Here is a 14,715-nt window from a genome sequence, read left to right as displayed (position 1 = left end):
CTTGTGTGTGTTCTACCGCTTGTACAATGCTTGTACAAATGTTCTGAGGAATTGTTTGACATGATGCCAACGGCCACTTTCTATCACCGCACCGCTCGCCGTCGGCAGGGAGTTCATCCTCACACCTTAGAACCAAAATGGTCGCGTACTGTGCGGTTCAAGAGGAATTTCCTCGCGCGGACGCTCCGGCTGTGGAATGAGCTCCCTTCCGAGGTTTTCCCGAGGGTCTACAGTATGGGGTTCTTCAAAAAAGGAGTGTACAGGTTTTTAAAGGGTCGGCAACGCGCATGTAACACCTCTGGAGTTGCAGGCGTCCATAGGCTGCGGTGACTGCTAACTATCAGGCGGGCCGTATGCTTGTTTGTCACCGTCGTGGTATAAAAAAAAAAGATCACTTTTTAGCGATAAACCCGCCTGTTGTTTACCTCTTCTGAATGTGCTGTATTATTTTTATTGTTTCTGTATTGAGGTGTGCAATAAAGAGTATTTGTATTGTGTTGTATATAATATATAATTTATTATACTAAACTAAATAATTTTCATCGGGGCTGGTAGTAGTTCCTCACAAAATACCCCACTTTTGAAAATCATCCACAAGACCCCTGATCCTTTCATCCATTTTTGGATCCGGAGTAACAGAAAGTGTTCCCAAATCATCTTTAGTAATGTCAGGGACGTCATCATCATTAGTAAACAGTATGGGTGTTATCATAAGACTAAATATTAGACCAAATTCTAGTCTTTTCTTGTACTCTGTTTCAAACTCACACCGTGGGTACACTGACTCAACGTCCATGTTAAAATATTTAAGGAACTTTTCCAAACTTTCGTAATACAGATCTTTCAGATTATCAAGATGTATGCTCCTAAACTCTTGGTCAGTGCAAGGGAAGATGAAATAGATGAAGTCCATGACAGGGCATCCATAATACAGCAGCTGATAGTCCACTGGTATGACTTCAGTTATATTATCGCCATCCTGCAATAGAATTTTTGGTTTTACTTACTGCTTCAAATAAAAACTTAAACACCACCAACTAGTGTATTTGTTAATCGATTCAATATTAATTGGTAATGCGAGTTAAACAATAATAATTTTACAATAATTTGATGATGTTAACGAATATAATATACCTACTACTAGTAATGAACTTTAAAGGGCCGTCACAATAGATGACTGCTTTGTCGACGTGGCACTCAAAGGCCCACAATACATAAATGAAATGTATACTACTACTAAAATAGATTACAGTAATAAATACACATACTTTTTTCACAAGAATATTGTTAGCCCTGTAGTCTCCATGGCATAAGCAGCATCTGCTTCCGGCATTATCAAAGTAATTCTTTCGCAAGGTCTCCAGAATTCCGGATTTGAATTTGTTCAGTTTAACTTTCTGGCCCTCATCCACACATTTGTCCGTATACGTGCTCATATTATCAATGAATTTTTGATAATCATCGTTAAATTGAAATGTCGATTTCAATGACCTAATTTTCTTTGCAAAGTATTCAGGATGTTGTTTTTCCAAGACCCAGGATAACCCGTGGAACCTCGCCAGCTGCTGAACAGAGAGTTGTGCAAACTTAAGAGGAGCGACTTCCATTCGATGAACAGTTGTGAAGCCCTTTTTAGCAAGGTTCTCCAGAATTATAGCATTTGGATTCGTAGCATCGTAACTTTTAACCATATTGTATCTTTCTTCAACTGGAATATTAGCTTTATTTTGTATATCATTATACAGTTTTGAGAGTTGTCCGTAAAAGAAGTTCTCCAAAGTATAACATTCTGTAACATCTAGAACTGTCACTTGTATGTCATCCATTTTATTTTTAATAAAAATATTGGTCTCTTTATCGCCATCCGCAGTTTTTCCTTTAATGTCAACTTCGAACAGTTCTGCCAAGAAGTTACCACCGCTGGTCGAGATTGACCTGTTGATGGTTTTGTGCGTAATATATCCTTCTTTTTCTACGATTTTGTCAATGGAAGCTTGCAATGGGGGCGGTAGAATATAGTCACCAGTGGATAGAACTTTGAATTGGGTATCACAGCATTTTTCTGGTGCTTCCATTTTGATGAACACCTTATTGTAGTTCAAGAGCTCAAATACAAGCGATAGACTTATTGAGTCGACGGAATAGGCGTTGCCTTATATACTGACTACGATCTAAAGGCATCTTCACAGGCGTTGTTTTGCAGAGCATAATTAATATTTGTGTTTATATATAAAAAATAAGTACCTGCATTGTTATTCAAATATCAATACAGTAATCTTTTAAATTTGGCATGGTTTTTGTTTATATATTTAGGTTAAATAATTAGTTAAAAATAAACTTTCTAATTGTTTACGTAACAAATAAACGGCACTGCGAAATTTATAGACATTTTAAGACAGTGAAAATAATAAATTTATAATACGAAATTTTCCGAATCCAATTAAGTGGGGAATAAGTTTATTTCACCAAAATTTATACTACGAAGGATATTCGTTTTTTATCATTTCGTAGTCACCTAGAAACCCTTATAGTTTCGCCATGTCCATCCGTGGTTTTGCTCCGTGATAGTGCTAGAAAGTTACAATTTTACAATAAATACATTTATCATGCATGGCGTCAAAACGGTAAAATAAAAATAAAAACACAAAAAAATTTTTTTTGGTTACCTCTCATAAAATTATTTTTTGCTTTGGTTTAATAGTGTGGGGTATCGTTGGACAGGTCTTTAAAACGAATAAGGGTCTCCAAAATCAGTATTTTGACAAAGTTAATATTATCGGAACTGATCGTTCTGAAAGAAAAAAAATACACCGTGTTTTTTTTGATTTGCGTTAATTTCGAGAGTGCATTCCTGAGCTTAAATTAAGTAACTTTCTCAAAGACACCGATATTCTAATTAACTCCATTTCGGAGATAATCAATCATACATTTTTATATTATAAGGCCCTTACGAGCGTGTACAATTGCCTTAGGGCCTGTTAATTTACTTATTGATTAGTGTTTAGTGCGAGTTCATACATTTGCTACTAAACGTACGTACTATCTCGGACGATCGATGTTAGAAATGACATTGATATATCACAGTTTTCAATTGTTTGGTTGAATTAAATCTAATGCCCGTGTTACAACAACGCTATATGCAACATTTAGTTACTTTTGATAAAAAAAAAATTTTTTTTTTTTGAAAATTATCTATGCCATTTAGTTTCCTTAAACGTACTTACCGAAACCCCGGAGTTAACGCAATTCAATAAAAACACAGTGTATATCTCCCCCTCTAACTTTTGAAATGCTTACCTTTAAAATATATATTAAAATATATTATAGGACATTATTACACAAATTGACTAAGTCCCACAGTAAGCTCAATAAGGCTTGTGTTGAGGGTACTTAGACAACGATATATATAATATATAAATATTTATAAATACTTAAATAGATAGAAAACACCCATGACTCAGGAACAAATATCCATGCTCATCACACGAATAAATGCCCTTACCAGGATTTGAACCCGGGACCATCAGCTTCGTAGGCAGGGTCACTACCCACTAGGCCAAACCGGTCGTCGAATCTCGAAAAACCTTTCAATCATAACTTTGGAGAAGCTGATCGGTCCAGCCGTTTTTGAGTTATTTCAAAACAAATCTCTTCTTAGTAAAAAGAAAGCGCCGCGAAGGTACTCACTTAGTCCCTTATGCTCGTACACGATACATATGAATAGTGTTTGGCTTATTCTGACAAAACGGTAACCACGAAACCCCACACTAAGCATGGCTCGACATATAACCGAGGTAAATATTACAGGCCCTCTTTGGTGTGGTGTATTTGTATAGTACCTACCTAATCGTGCATTTTCTCTCTGAAGGCGACATTTGAAAGGCGGCGATGATGTCAGAATGTGTTATGAAATCGGTTCTTTTTTTACATACCTAATCCACCCCTAAGGTCAGTACAGACAGACGGCAACCCGACTGCTATTTGTATGGAAACTGCACGCCAACTGCAACGTCCCATACAAATTGCAGTCGGGTCGGGTATCGGCTCTGAATGTACTTGGCCTCGCTATGCATAGACCTTTATGTAATTTAGCTAAACGAACCGTCACCATGATCTGAGGTAGCGTCTTCCTAATGCCTCTTATTCAATAAAACGTCATCACGCACAATACCTACTTTAACATAAACACCATAGGAACTATATTGCTTTGACATTACAAACACGCAGTTATTTACTCATCTTATCTTGTTATCTGGACTCTTTTTGCGTAGTTGTTGTCAATTAATACAATGTACGTTAAATTATATTTTTAATTAAAGACTATAAGACATAAGATGTTGATGCTTTGAAAAAGATGCTGAGATGGACGGAAGGTGTCACCATGTTAGACCGGATCAGAAATGAGTTTGTCAGTTTTAGAGTAAACCCATAGAATAGAAACTCCCTGAAACCCGTCTTAGGTGGTATGGACCTACTATGAGGAGACCCGAGAAGCATGCGACCAGAAAGGTCCTCAGTATAAACACCGGTCCGAGGAAGCACGGAAGACCCCTTCAACTGGATGTCCGTCATCAACAATGACCTGAAGAGAGCCCAAGTCAATGACACGACGACCCAGAACCAAATAATATGGTGAAGATTGACGAGGAGAGCCGACCCCGAATGAAATGGCATGTGGCTAAGCAAAGAATACTGTTCGGCACATGGAATACTGTTCTCATCTATGGGCAGGGGCACCCCAGTACCAGCTTCTCCCTCTGGACCGCATCCAACGAAGAGCGACTTTTTGTTTAATAGAGTTCAAAGTGTCACTAACAAATTTGCAATAATTTGTTTTAAATAAGTTGATATGAGTCGCTCACCATATACTTTGCAATATATTTGCAATAGCTGCGCTAGAGACATAGATAAGAAAAAAACCTTATAATCCCTTAAAAAATTGAAAATTTGGTCAGTATCGTATATTATCGAATTTATTAGAATGTTTATTCTGTTATATACAACCAGTGGGGGGGGGGGGAACTGCAGCGTTCGGACGTTCTCGGTTCCGACTCCGGATCAGGGGCCTACCGCGAAAAACGAAGTTCGTCAATTGCGGGCATTTTTCTCTGTCACTCTAATTACGTCTTAGTAAGAGTAAAAGAGAAAGATCCCCGCAATTGGCGAATTTCGGTTTTCGCGGTAGACCTCCTGAATTATTAGGCTTGGCAAAACTTGACGTCCCTTTGCTTGCACAACCACAGATAAGATAATTACCTGAATTTTGACAACTCTAAATAGCCGAAAGGGATATGCCATACATTAGAAAGGGACAACATGGTTCGTCCCTAATCGCGGTCAAACTTCGGTTTCGTAGGAAGTTTCTGTACGGTAGTAAGTATTATTTATTCTGTGGCACAACCGAGGTATGAAAACTCAAGATTTTTGACCACCACACACAACTGCTACGAAAAAGGTTTTTTCATACTACGTCAATGGCAAACAAGCATACGGCCCGCCTGATGGTAAGCAGTCTCCGTAGCCTATGTACGCCTGCAACTCCAGAGGAGTTACATGCGCGCTGCCAACCCTAACACTCCGGACACTCGTTGAGCTGTAGCAACCTTACTTACCGGCAGGAACACAACACTATGAGTAGGGTCTAGTGTTATTTGGCTGCGGTTTTCTGTAAGGTGGAGGTACTTCCCCAGTTGGGCTCTGCTCTAGATCTGGAATGACATTCGCTACGCTATGCCCTAGCACACAAAGCGAGATGACATTCACAATGCCCATACCTGTCTTTTGGACGTAGTTTTAGGACGTACCCTGGTCCAAAAAAATGTCGTTTCTTTAATACGGATCCTTAAACCTAGTTTAAATTCCCGTCATGCAACTCGAGCCGGGGATCCTTTTAGAGCGAAAAGGTGACGATCAACACACTACAGATAAGTGGCCACGTAGTCGACTGAGCACAAGCGATCTTAAGAGGATATTGCAGGGCAAGAGGATATTGGACGCACACTGTTCGATACAATTGTATATTAACTGTATATATGACCCTTCATTTGACTTTTTTAGATTTTTTTATTATTTTATAATCAGAAGCGACAAAAAATCCATCCAAATTTGTAAAAGCCTAATATTTAAAATAATTATAAAATCTAAATAATCTAACGAAGAGGCATAGCTTAGAGGTATAGTTTTAATAACATTTGACTGATCTTAATGATAATAAAATAATTTGTTGTGTTGTATTTATCTGTTATATGTTGGGTCATCCGGTTTTGTCCTAGCCCTAAGTAGGCGCCTAGTCATTAATTTGCATGATAGCTCGTCCTGTAATTGTAGTCATTAACATTATTTTTATAAATTATGTAAGTTACTAACACATATATGGGTTACACGTGTATTATGCCTGAAAGAATTGATAATTTATTTATTATATTTACAGCTGTGATTAATACTTACACATCAAATTGCGTAAAAATATTTTTATACCGTCAATATTCAAAGAGGAAAATGACGAGGAATAGCGTTTGTATGGAAAAGCAGTCTATACCCTTTTGTCTTAATTATGACTTCATCTTCTTCTTTTCAAATAAAAACGGCTCCTATTAAATACATACGTTACATAGAAACGAAATAGATGCAATTCCTTTTTTGAAATCCATGTCACTACACACAGCAGCTCATTATATTTGGTTTGTGATAGTGACAGGAGTAGATAATCATTAATTTCTTAAAATTCTCTGATTATTACTATAAAGCTATTTATGTTTACTAAATTGACGTTCAACTTCACTCGACGTCAAGTAAGCAAATTTATAATATTCATTGTAATTGTTATGATGTTTAGGTTGACGATTAAATTATAATGTAAATATTTCGGCATATTTTTTTTATAATAATACTCGATATCGATAAAAAATGTTTCTAACACTAGCTAAATTGCGACAGTCTTTTGTTTTGCCGCGAATATTCCGGGCGCTGTGGATGAGCGAAATACAAAAATAAAATTCTTGCGATGACTTTGCCACGTTGAAGTTTAAACGGAAATCTCAACTTTGAGTTATGGTGGTCCCAATCTGGCTGTTATATAACTGTTATAATTATATCATATTGATATTGATTATTTGGTCCCTGTCACACAATGTATATAACATTTTATAACATCCAGGGTGGGGCCACAATTGGGTACTAAACTTTTTCATTCAGATTTTTTTGTAGTTAAAGTTACTCGAAATAACGAAAGAAGATATTTATATTTGTATCAATCGAAGAACCTTCAAGACCATAGAATTCAATTGTTACATAAAGCTAAAACAAAAACCGTTTTACGTTACGCTAGCCTCTAACATTTAACTGTTTCGTATTAAAAACAACAATGCGTATTTTGATGAACTATGTTCATCATTTTGTTACAGCTATATCCCAAAGTTGAGGAAATCCAAAAAATATCTTGTACCTAATGAGGAGATATTTTTTCACTTGGACCGCTCCAGATTCGAATCGTCGGACATTTATCTGCTTTTTTTTATTAGCCTATTTGCAGGTGCAAGACGTCGGACACGTCATTACCAAATTAAAATGGAGCTGGGCGGGACATGTTGCCAGGCAAAGTGATGGCAGGTGGGCCAAAATGCTAACGGAATGGTGGCCGCTTAGAGACGAAAGGAGTGCCTGGCGTCCGTTGGCTCGTTGGGTGGACGACATTCGGAAGACTGCGGGTCACTTCTGGATGAGATTGGCTCGGGACCGGGATAAGTGGCGTACTAGAAGAGAGGCCTATGCTCAGCAGTGGGCGATAAAAGGCTGATATGATGATGATGATGATGATGAGCCTATTTGTGTGTCCCACTGCTGGGCAAAGGCCTCCCCTCTAACCTTCCAATCCTCCCTGTGCTGAGCAAGATCCCGCCAATCCCGCCTCTCTGCTCTTACTCTAAAAATTCATGGCTTAAGATCACGATTCCAATGTCGAAGAAACGCTAGCAGCAGTCGTGCAGCGTCATTGTAGGGAACTCTAGGGACCTAGACCCACTTTAGAATCTTGAGACCAATTCTCACGTCGAAATACTTGGCCTGAATTTTATTTAGTTTATTTTTCGGCGATTTAACTAAAATTTGCTACGTTTGAAAAGCTTCTTATTCTGGGTGAAATAAACGAAATGAAATTTTTTGGAAAAAAAAAATTATTTTTTTCCGTCGTGTGACGAAATATGTACTGTACCCCTAGTGTAAATTGATTCGATAGCGAAACGTGACGTACGTGTTTGCGTTGTCTCATTTTGTATATGATTTTGAGTTTCCAAAACGTCGCGCTTGGCGCGCTGTTTCTAAATCCCACACAAAATGAGACTTAACGCAAACGCGTATGTCACGTTTCGCTATCGAATAAATTTACACTAGGGGCTCTAATATAGATAAACACATACCTACTGAGATACATAGATACATAACTCAGAAATAAATATTCGTAATGAACACACAAATAAATATATCCCCTTACTGGGATTCGAACCCATCCAGGAGGTCCCCCTGGATCGTAAGCATACCATAGAATGATGAGATGTAATTTATTAAACTGTATAAATACGTTTTAGGCCAAGTCACAGTTAATTTGCGTTTTTTTATCATATCTAATTTTGATGTTCAAATATATTTAAATGTTCTATAGAAACAAGAAATCGTGATTATGATAACAGAATGAAGAAAGTTGAAAACAGTCATATTACTCAGATATATTTGTTTAGGTACGTTTATTTTACATAGATTAATTTTATTTTAAAATTATATCGCTACATATGCACACACAGTAAACATTGAAAAATAGAATAGAATAGAATAATAGAAAAACCTTTACCAATTGCTAAAACCATCTAGGTGCAAACAGCAAGAAGATCTTATAAGTACACAAAACAGTCAAAACTCTAACATTGATGCTGCTATGAAAATACTCTAACCTAACGTATTGGAGCGGGGTATAGTTATTTTGCTGTCAATTTTATTTTTATTATTATTTTTTCAATGTTTGCAATTATAACTATCTAATTTTTAATACATTAAATTAATTTTCAGTTTATATTTTTTGTATATAATAATGTAAATTACGCATGTATGACAATGTATGATCAAATGGACAACACTCAGCATATGCTCTAACATATATATGCTACAGCGCTGGTCTCTGGAGCTCAGGGCAAGAAGATAGCTCAGAACAGTAAAGGGAGTATCCAAAAATAGGTAAATATACAGGGCATCCCAAGACTATGGGACATCAAGGGAAAGTACCTTAAATATAAGACATAGGATATTTTGCTAAAAGGAGACTTTATTTTATTTTCAAAACTGAGTAATACTGCATTCAAAGATTTAAAAAAAATAAGTTACTTAGTCTAGAAATCGAACCGACTCAAATGTGAAAAAAAACATGTATTTTTATGGTGCCAATCGAAAGATTGCATGAAAAAATAAGTCATCTCAGAAATATGATATCGCAAAACAAATGAATAGAGTAAAATTGTTGATTAAAATTTCAAGATTCGGTTCAATTCTCAGAAAAAGTAAGCAATTTTAAATTTTTTTTGAAATTATTTCAATGCAATATTACTTACTTTTAAAAATAAAATAAAGTCTTCTTTCAGCAAAATATCCTATCTACGATATTTAAGGTACTTTCCCTTGATGTCCCATAGTCTTGGGACACCCTTTATAGCTATTACTGTTCATGGCATCAAACCCGCTGACAGAAAGAGGTACAGACCTAAAGCTAAAGAGTCACACGTCACACGGATCCGCTGCCAAAAACCCGCTCCCATACATTTTAAAATACGCTTTTATTTAAAAAAGACAGGCTTAAGAGTCCGCAAACTCGGATGAATTTCACCTTCCCATACAAACAGAGTTTCGTTCTTAGTTTAAAACTACGTATTGGATTGTAATGAAACTTTGCACATACAATGACATGAGGTATATCTATGTCTGTAATTAGTTTATATAGCTCCAGCTTATAAAACAAAAGAAATAGAGCAAAAACAAGTTTTGTATGAAAAACTTAAATTCTCTGTATTTGTTTAACTATGATCTGAAGCTACATAAACTGATTAAAGGAGATATACCTTATCCTATTGTAAATACAAAGTTTCAGAGCAATCTAGCTAGTCGTTTCAAAATGAGAGCGTAACTACGTTTGTATGGAGAACCGAGCTTGCTGCGGACTTAAATAAGGTACATTAAAACTTGACACGAACATTGAAGAGACATAAATTTATATCTGGGACTAATTTCCGTTGCTACAAATTGTTTTACAAAAAATAGTGCGGGTAGAGATTTACTAGGATTATATAAATCTCATCCTTCGTAAACAAGGTCACTGGTCACTACTGACTAGGCTGATATTAAAAATAAAATTTACGTTAACATGCCGTAGCTTCGGAGAGCGAAGTTTTTCAAAAATGGTACCGCTTTTTTGATTTATGAAAAAACAACTGGCCTTACCATTTTTTTTAGATAATATGTTAAGAATACAACTGTATTGCCAAAAATATGTTTTAAATAAACAGAATGACTTGACCGAACGTAATAAAAAAATATCATTCAAAATCATCATTAAAAAGTCAATACGGTTGTTTCCAATTTTTTGAAACGCTTGTATTACGTTCTAAAAAGTTGCCCTAAAATTCAACTTTTATACTAAAACGGCTTTAAATATGTTAAATTAACAAAATATATTTTGACAGATGCTTTCGCGCCCAAAACGGTCTTTGAAAATTGTGTGACGTCACAGTTTACGGTTTGACACATAACTACATACACACGTAGAAGATACGAACTGTCAACTGACATTTGAAATTTTTATTTATCGCCTAACTGTCAACAGTGTCAATCCGAGAGTTGTGACGTCATCAGAATCTTCAATGACGTTTCGAGCTTGGTCACGTGACGTGTGCCAAAATATATTTTAAATTCAATATTTACAAAAATATGGTCATTACAGGTCCCCTAAAAGTAGTTTAACATGTTCTTATAATCCAAAAGAATTTATTGGGATACAATTCTGCCCTAAGATTTGTAGGTGGAAACAACCCTATTCTACCAGCTTACGTAGCCTAAGAGAACAGCTCAAAATTTGCTTTCTCATTAGTTTTTGATGAATCTAGAGGGCCTTTACCAGTTGGAGCTTGTGCACAAATCACGCGAGGTTCGATAGCGGGGGGGGGGGAGGGGGTATAAGGAGACCTCACGTGTATTTTTCTATAGTGAACGAAACTAAGAAAAAATATCTATCACATACTTTTTCTCGGTTTCGTTAAACATAACATAAATCTTCAATTTGCACTTCAAAATAGCGAGTATAAACAAGAGTTACTATACATATACAATGCTATTTATATTAAGATTAGGATGAATGAAAAAAATTAAATAAAAATACACGTGAGGTTATGTGAGGGAGGGGGGGTTAGCCAAGAACCTCACCCAATATCACCAAGCGGGGTCAAAAAACTAGCCGAAAAAACCTAGCGTGATTTGTGCACAAGCCCTTGCTTGGTGTGGTGAAAAGTATTTCTTGAAATAAATAATGTCAAATTGACCTCAGTCCCCATGTGCCCACGCGCCAAGGCCACGCCATCCAATTACTTAATTATTATTACACAACCACTTATTTTTGCACTTGAAAAATTACTGCATTTGGACTTTATTACATGGCAGTTGGGCTCAAAGTTGAATAGCGTGAAGATGGGTCATGGAGTCGATCAATAGGGAGTTTATGTTTACTTTTATTTATACAATGATCAATGCAAGGGTTTATCATGTTAATGTTGAACACGGAATTTTTCTTCAACTTCACTTCAAAAATATTTTTTTCAAGTAGGCTTTTAGTAAGCACTTTCAAAAGTGCAACATCATAAAACGTATCTAAATATAACGAAGAAAATAAGAGTCAAATAAATACAATTTCGTTTTCAGGCATTTTCGTCATTACCATAATCTTTGGAACTATAATAAGCTTTTAGATAAGAAAATACTGTTTACTCTACATTATTAAATGTATTGTAATATTCAATTGTGATTTATATTGATTGTATTTAAAGTTTTAAATTCAAAATAAATTATTGCACAGTGAAATGAACACGTTTTTAGTCTAAACTTGTGGCTAGTGTCGTTAGTGGGGTAGCTCTGTGCGCTGTAAACCTCGCGATCCCCCATGACTCCGCCATTTTGTCAAATTTTCAAAAACTGTATCGCAAACAAAAATAATTATAAAAACATTTATTACAAGAATCGGTTAACAAATGTGAATAGTAGAGAAGAACACCCGGTTATACGAAAGAATTTTCGTCCAAGCTGAAACGAAGACCGCTAACGCACGGCAGTTAATAGATTTTTTCTGTCGTTTCTTTGTTTAGAAAATGTTCATAATGGTGGAAATTGGCATAAAAGACTTACGCGCCAGAAGTGTATATGTACAACAAAACAAAAAACACATAGTAAACACCCCTATAATAGAACAGGCACTAGTAATGGAATAGTATGACAAATCCTGTAAAACAAGTATTTATCATCAGTTTTTAGTCGCTGGCAACATTTTACCATAAACAAGAGCCAAAGAGCTGCTTAAGTTTAATTTTTCATTAATATTTGTTATTTTGAAAATGAATGGTGCCATACATTCCATGACTGGAGAAAAAAAAACATAGTTTTAATTGGTTAATTATATTGAAACCAACATACCTATACATAGTAAATATAAAGGACGAATTGGATATTCAACTTTTAAAGCGTGAAGCACTAGAAATTTTACAGATGTCGGTGAAATATCAAAAACACTCCAAATTTTCTCGTGTGACTTGATGGTTGTTGTGTTCATATCTATATGACAGCGTGATAAAACGGTGTCCGTCACTTTCTCTCCCGCGGTGTTAAAAAGTGACAGTTATTTTATCACGTGGATAAAGCAATCCATAATACGCCCGAAGATCCTAACACGTGACGTCACTCAATCATGAGCGTACTGAGGTATTGTGTTTGGAAATGAAATAATAACAGAGGGAGTGCCCTAATGTTGGCGAAACGATCGATCACGCCAAGGGCACGCCGAGTTTATTCGATACAGTTTTCGGTTAGTACAAGTTGCAAGGGCAAGTCGGAAAAGTTTACAAGTTTGGTGTTTAGATATTGTAATAATTCATATTAATAGGGAGCTTATCAAAAATTGTAGTTATTATCTTGATTTTTACACGTTATATTCAAGGGCACATGTCATTAGAAACTAGACTATATTTGCAATAGCTGATTTCAACGAAAACCAGTCACAAATGTGCCGGTTTAATGAATTTCCTTTCGGGATCATTCCGGCTGTGATCTTCTCGCTAAGAAACTTCCCGCCAAGGTTTTCTCAAAATATTATATTATTGTAACAAATGTGGCTTTTTCAAAATAATTTACAGGTTTTCAAAGAGTAGGCAACATGCGTGTGTCACCTCTAAGGTTGCTGACGTCCATAGGCTGTCGTAATCTCTTATCATTTACTTGTTTATCTTCAACGTGCTATCAAAATAATTTCAAAGGTAAGTTTCTTGAAATTCAGTCCATCGGAAGGGAAAATGCTGTGGCCAACTGTGGGTATCTAATCTAATCTTTACCGCCGTTGGTGCCCTTATGGATAAGATCTTTTATAGAATTATCGCGCCTACTCAAAAGTTTTATTCGGTTCATGTCAAAGTTAACACTTTTGCAACTTACTTCTTTGTGGACGAAATGTATACGTTTATCACCCCGCCAAGGACCTACCTATTTAAGACCCATAAGATACTAACACTGCCCGCCGTTTATATATTAGAAGTTTGCAAATACGTTAGAACAAACCTTAAAACATACATAAAAACCTGTACCCGCGATGTAAATAGCCGCAGATTGCCCGTACTAGTCGCTCCTATTCAACGACTCGCGAAGGTCCGAAAGTCACTCAGTGTTATTGGGCCCAAAATATACAACAGAATTCCTAATGACATTAAATTGACTGAAAGCGACTCATTATTCGCTAAAAAACTTAAATTTACTACTGTTACTACTGTTTACTACTAAACCAAGCATGTTATTCTGTCGATGATTTTATGAAGGAGATAATTTAAAAAAAAAAAATATTGTAATAACTATTACACGATTATTTTAAAAATTGAGGAACCGTAAACTTTCACATGTTAATTTTTATATAGAATTATGTATAACTGTGACCTGTAAACCACTTTGTTTTACCAATAAAGAAACTAAACTAAACTAAACTAATCGGTGTTTAACGTTATTTATTTAAACATTCAGATACAAAATCCGTTAATATTTTTAATATAAATTTGCTTCATAAGTTTCTTCACTTGCCCTGATACTCCACATGAATATTATATTTATGAACGTGACACATTTTGAGTTACGCAAGAGACACTCAAAATTGTTGGTCAAAAATTTGATTCGCCCATAAACTTAAACTGCATTAAACACAACGTCCGATTCGCCTTGTAATTATTTTATTATTTTCGTATGAAACTTATTTTGTATGGATTTTAAGTTGGGCTAATCAACTTTTTGACCGAAGATTTTGAGTGTCTCTTGCGTTACTCAAAATGTCTCTCGGGTTACCAAGAAATCGGTCTTCTAATGTACATTATGTAATTTCTGTTCATTAGTTTAACAGTTGGGGCTTTTTAGCTCAGTTTTAACATACACCCTAAACTGAAACAA

General features: G+C 35.8%; 2 protein-coding genes across 3 annotated transcripts in view; both read right to left on the bottom strand.

Annotated features, from left to right (window-relative positions):
* LOC133523223 (uncharacterized) overlaps positions 1–14,715 on the bottom strand; it is a 524,757-nt gene that overhangs the window by 450,892 nt on the left and 59,150 nt on the right. The window lies entirely within an intron of this gene.
* LOC133523214 (uncharacterized) lies at positions 487–2,152 on the bottom strand. The gene is made up of 2 exons (XM_061858692.1): positions 1,269–2,152; positions 487–979 (listed from the first exon to the last, which is right to left on the bottom strand). Exons 1-2 carry the CDS (start codon positions 2,073–2,075, stop codon positions 563–565), a joined length of 1,224 nt encoding a protein of 407 aa, XP_061714676.1. The 5' UTR covers positions 2,076–2,152; the 3' UTR covers positions 487–562.

The sequence above is a fragment of the Cydia pomonella genome, chromosome 12, assembly GCF_033807575.1.
Source record: "Cydia pomonella isolate Wapato2018A chromosome 12, ilCydPomo1, whole genome shotgun sequence".
Classification (NCBI taxonomy): domain Eukaryota; kingdom Metazoa; phylum Arthropoda; class Insecta; order Lepidoptera; family Tortricidae; genus Cydia; species Cydia pomonella.
The sequence above is the reverse complement of the archived record's forward strand: the minus strand, read 5'-3'. Positions and strand labels throughout refer to the sequence as shown.

Excerpts from the sequence above, each read along its gene's own strand:
- LOC133523214 (XM_061858692.1), bottom strand. The coding sequence starts at position 2,075 with ATGGAAGCACCAGAAAAATGCTGTGATACCCAATTCAAAGTTCTATCC. Across the intron at positions 980-1,268 it reads ACAATATTCTTGTGAAAAAA|GATGGCGATAATATAACTGA; the intron begins GTATGTGTATTT and ends ATTCTATTGCAG.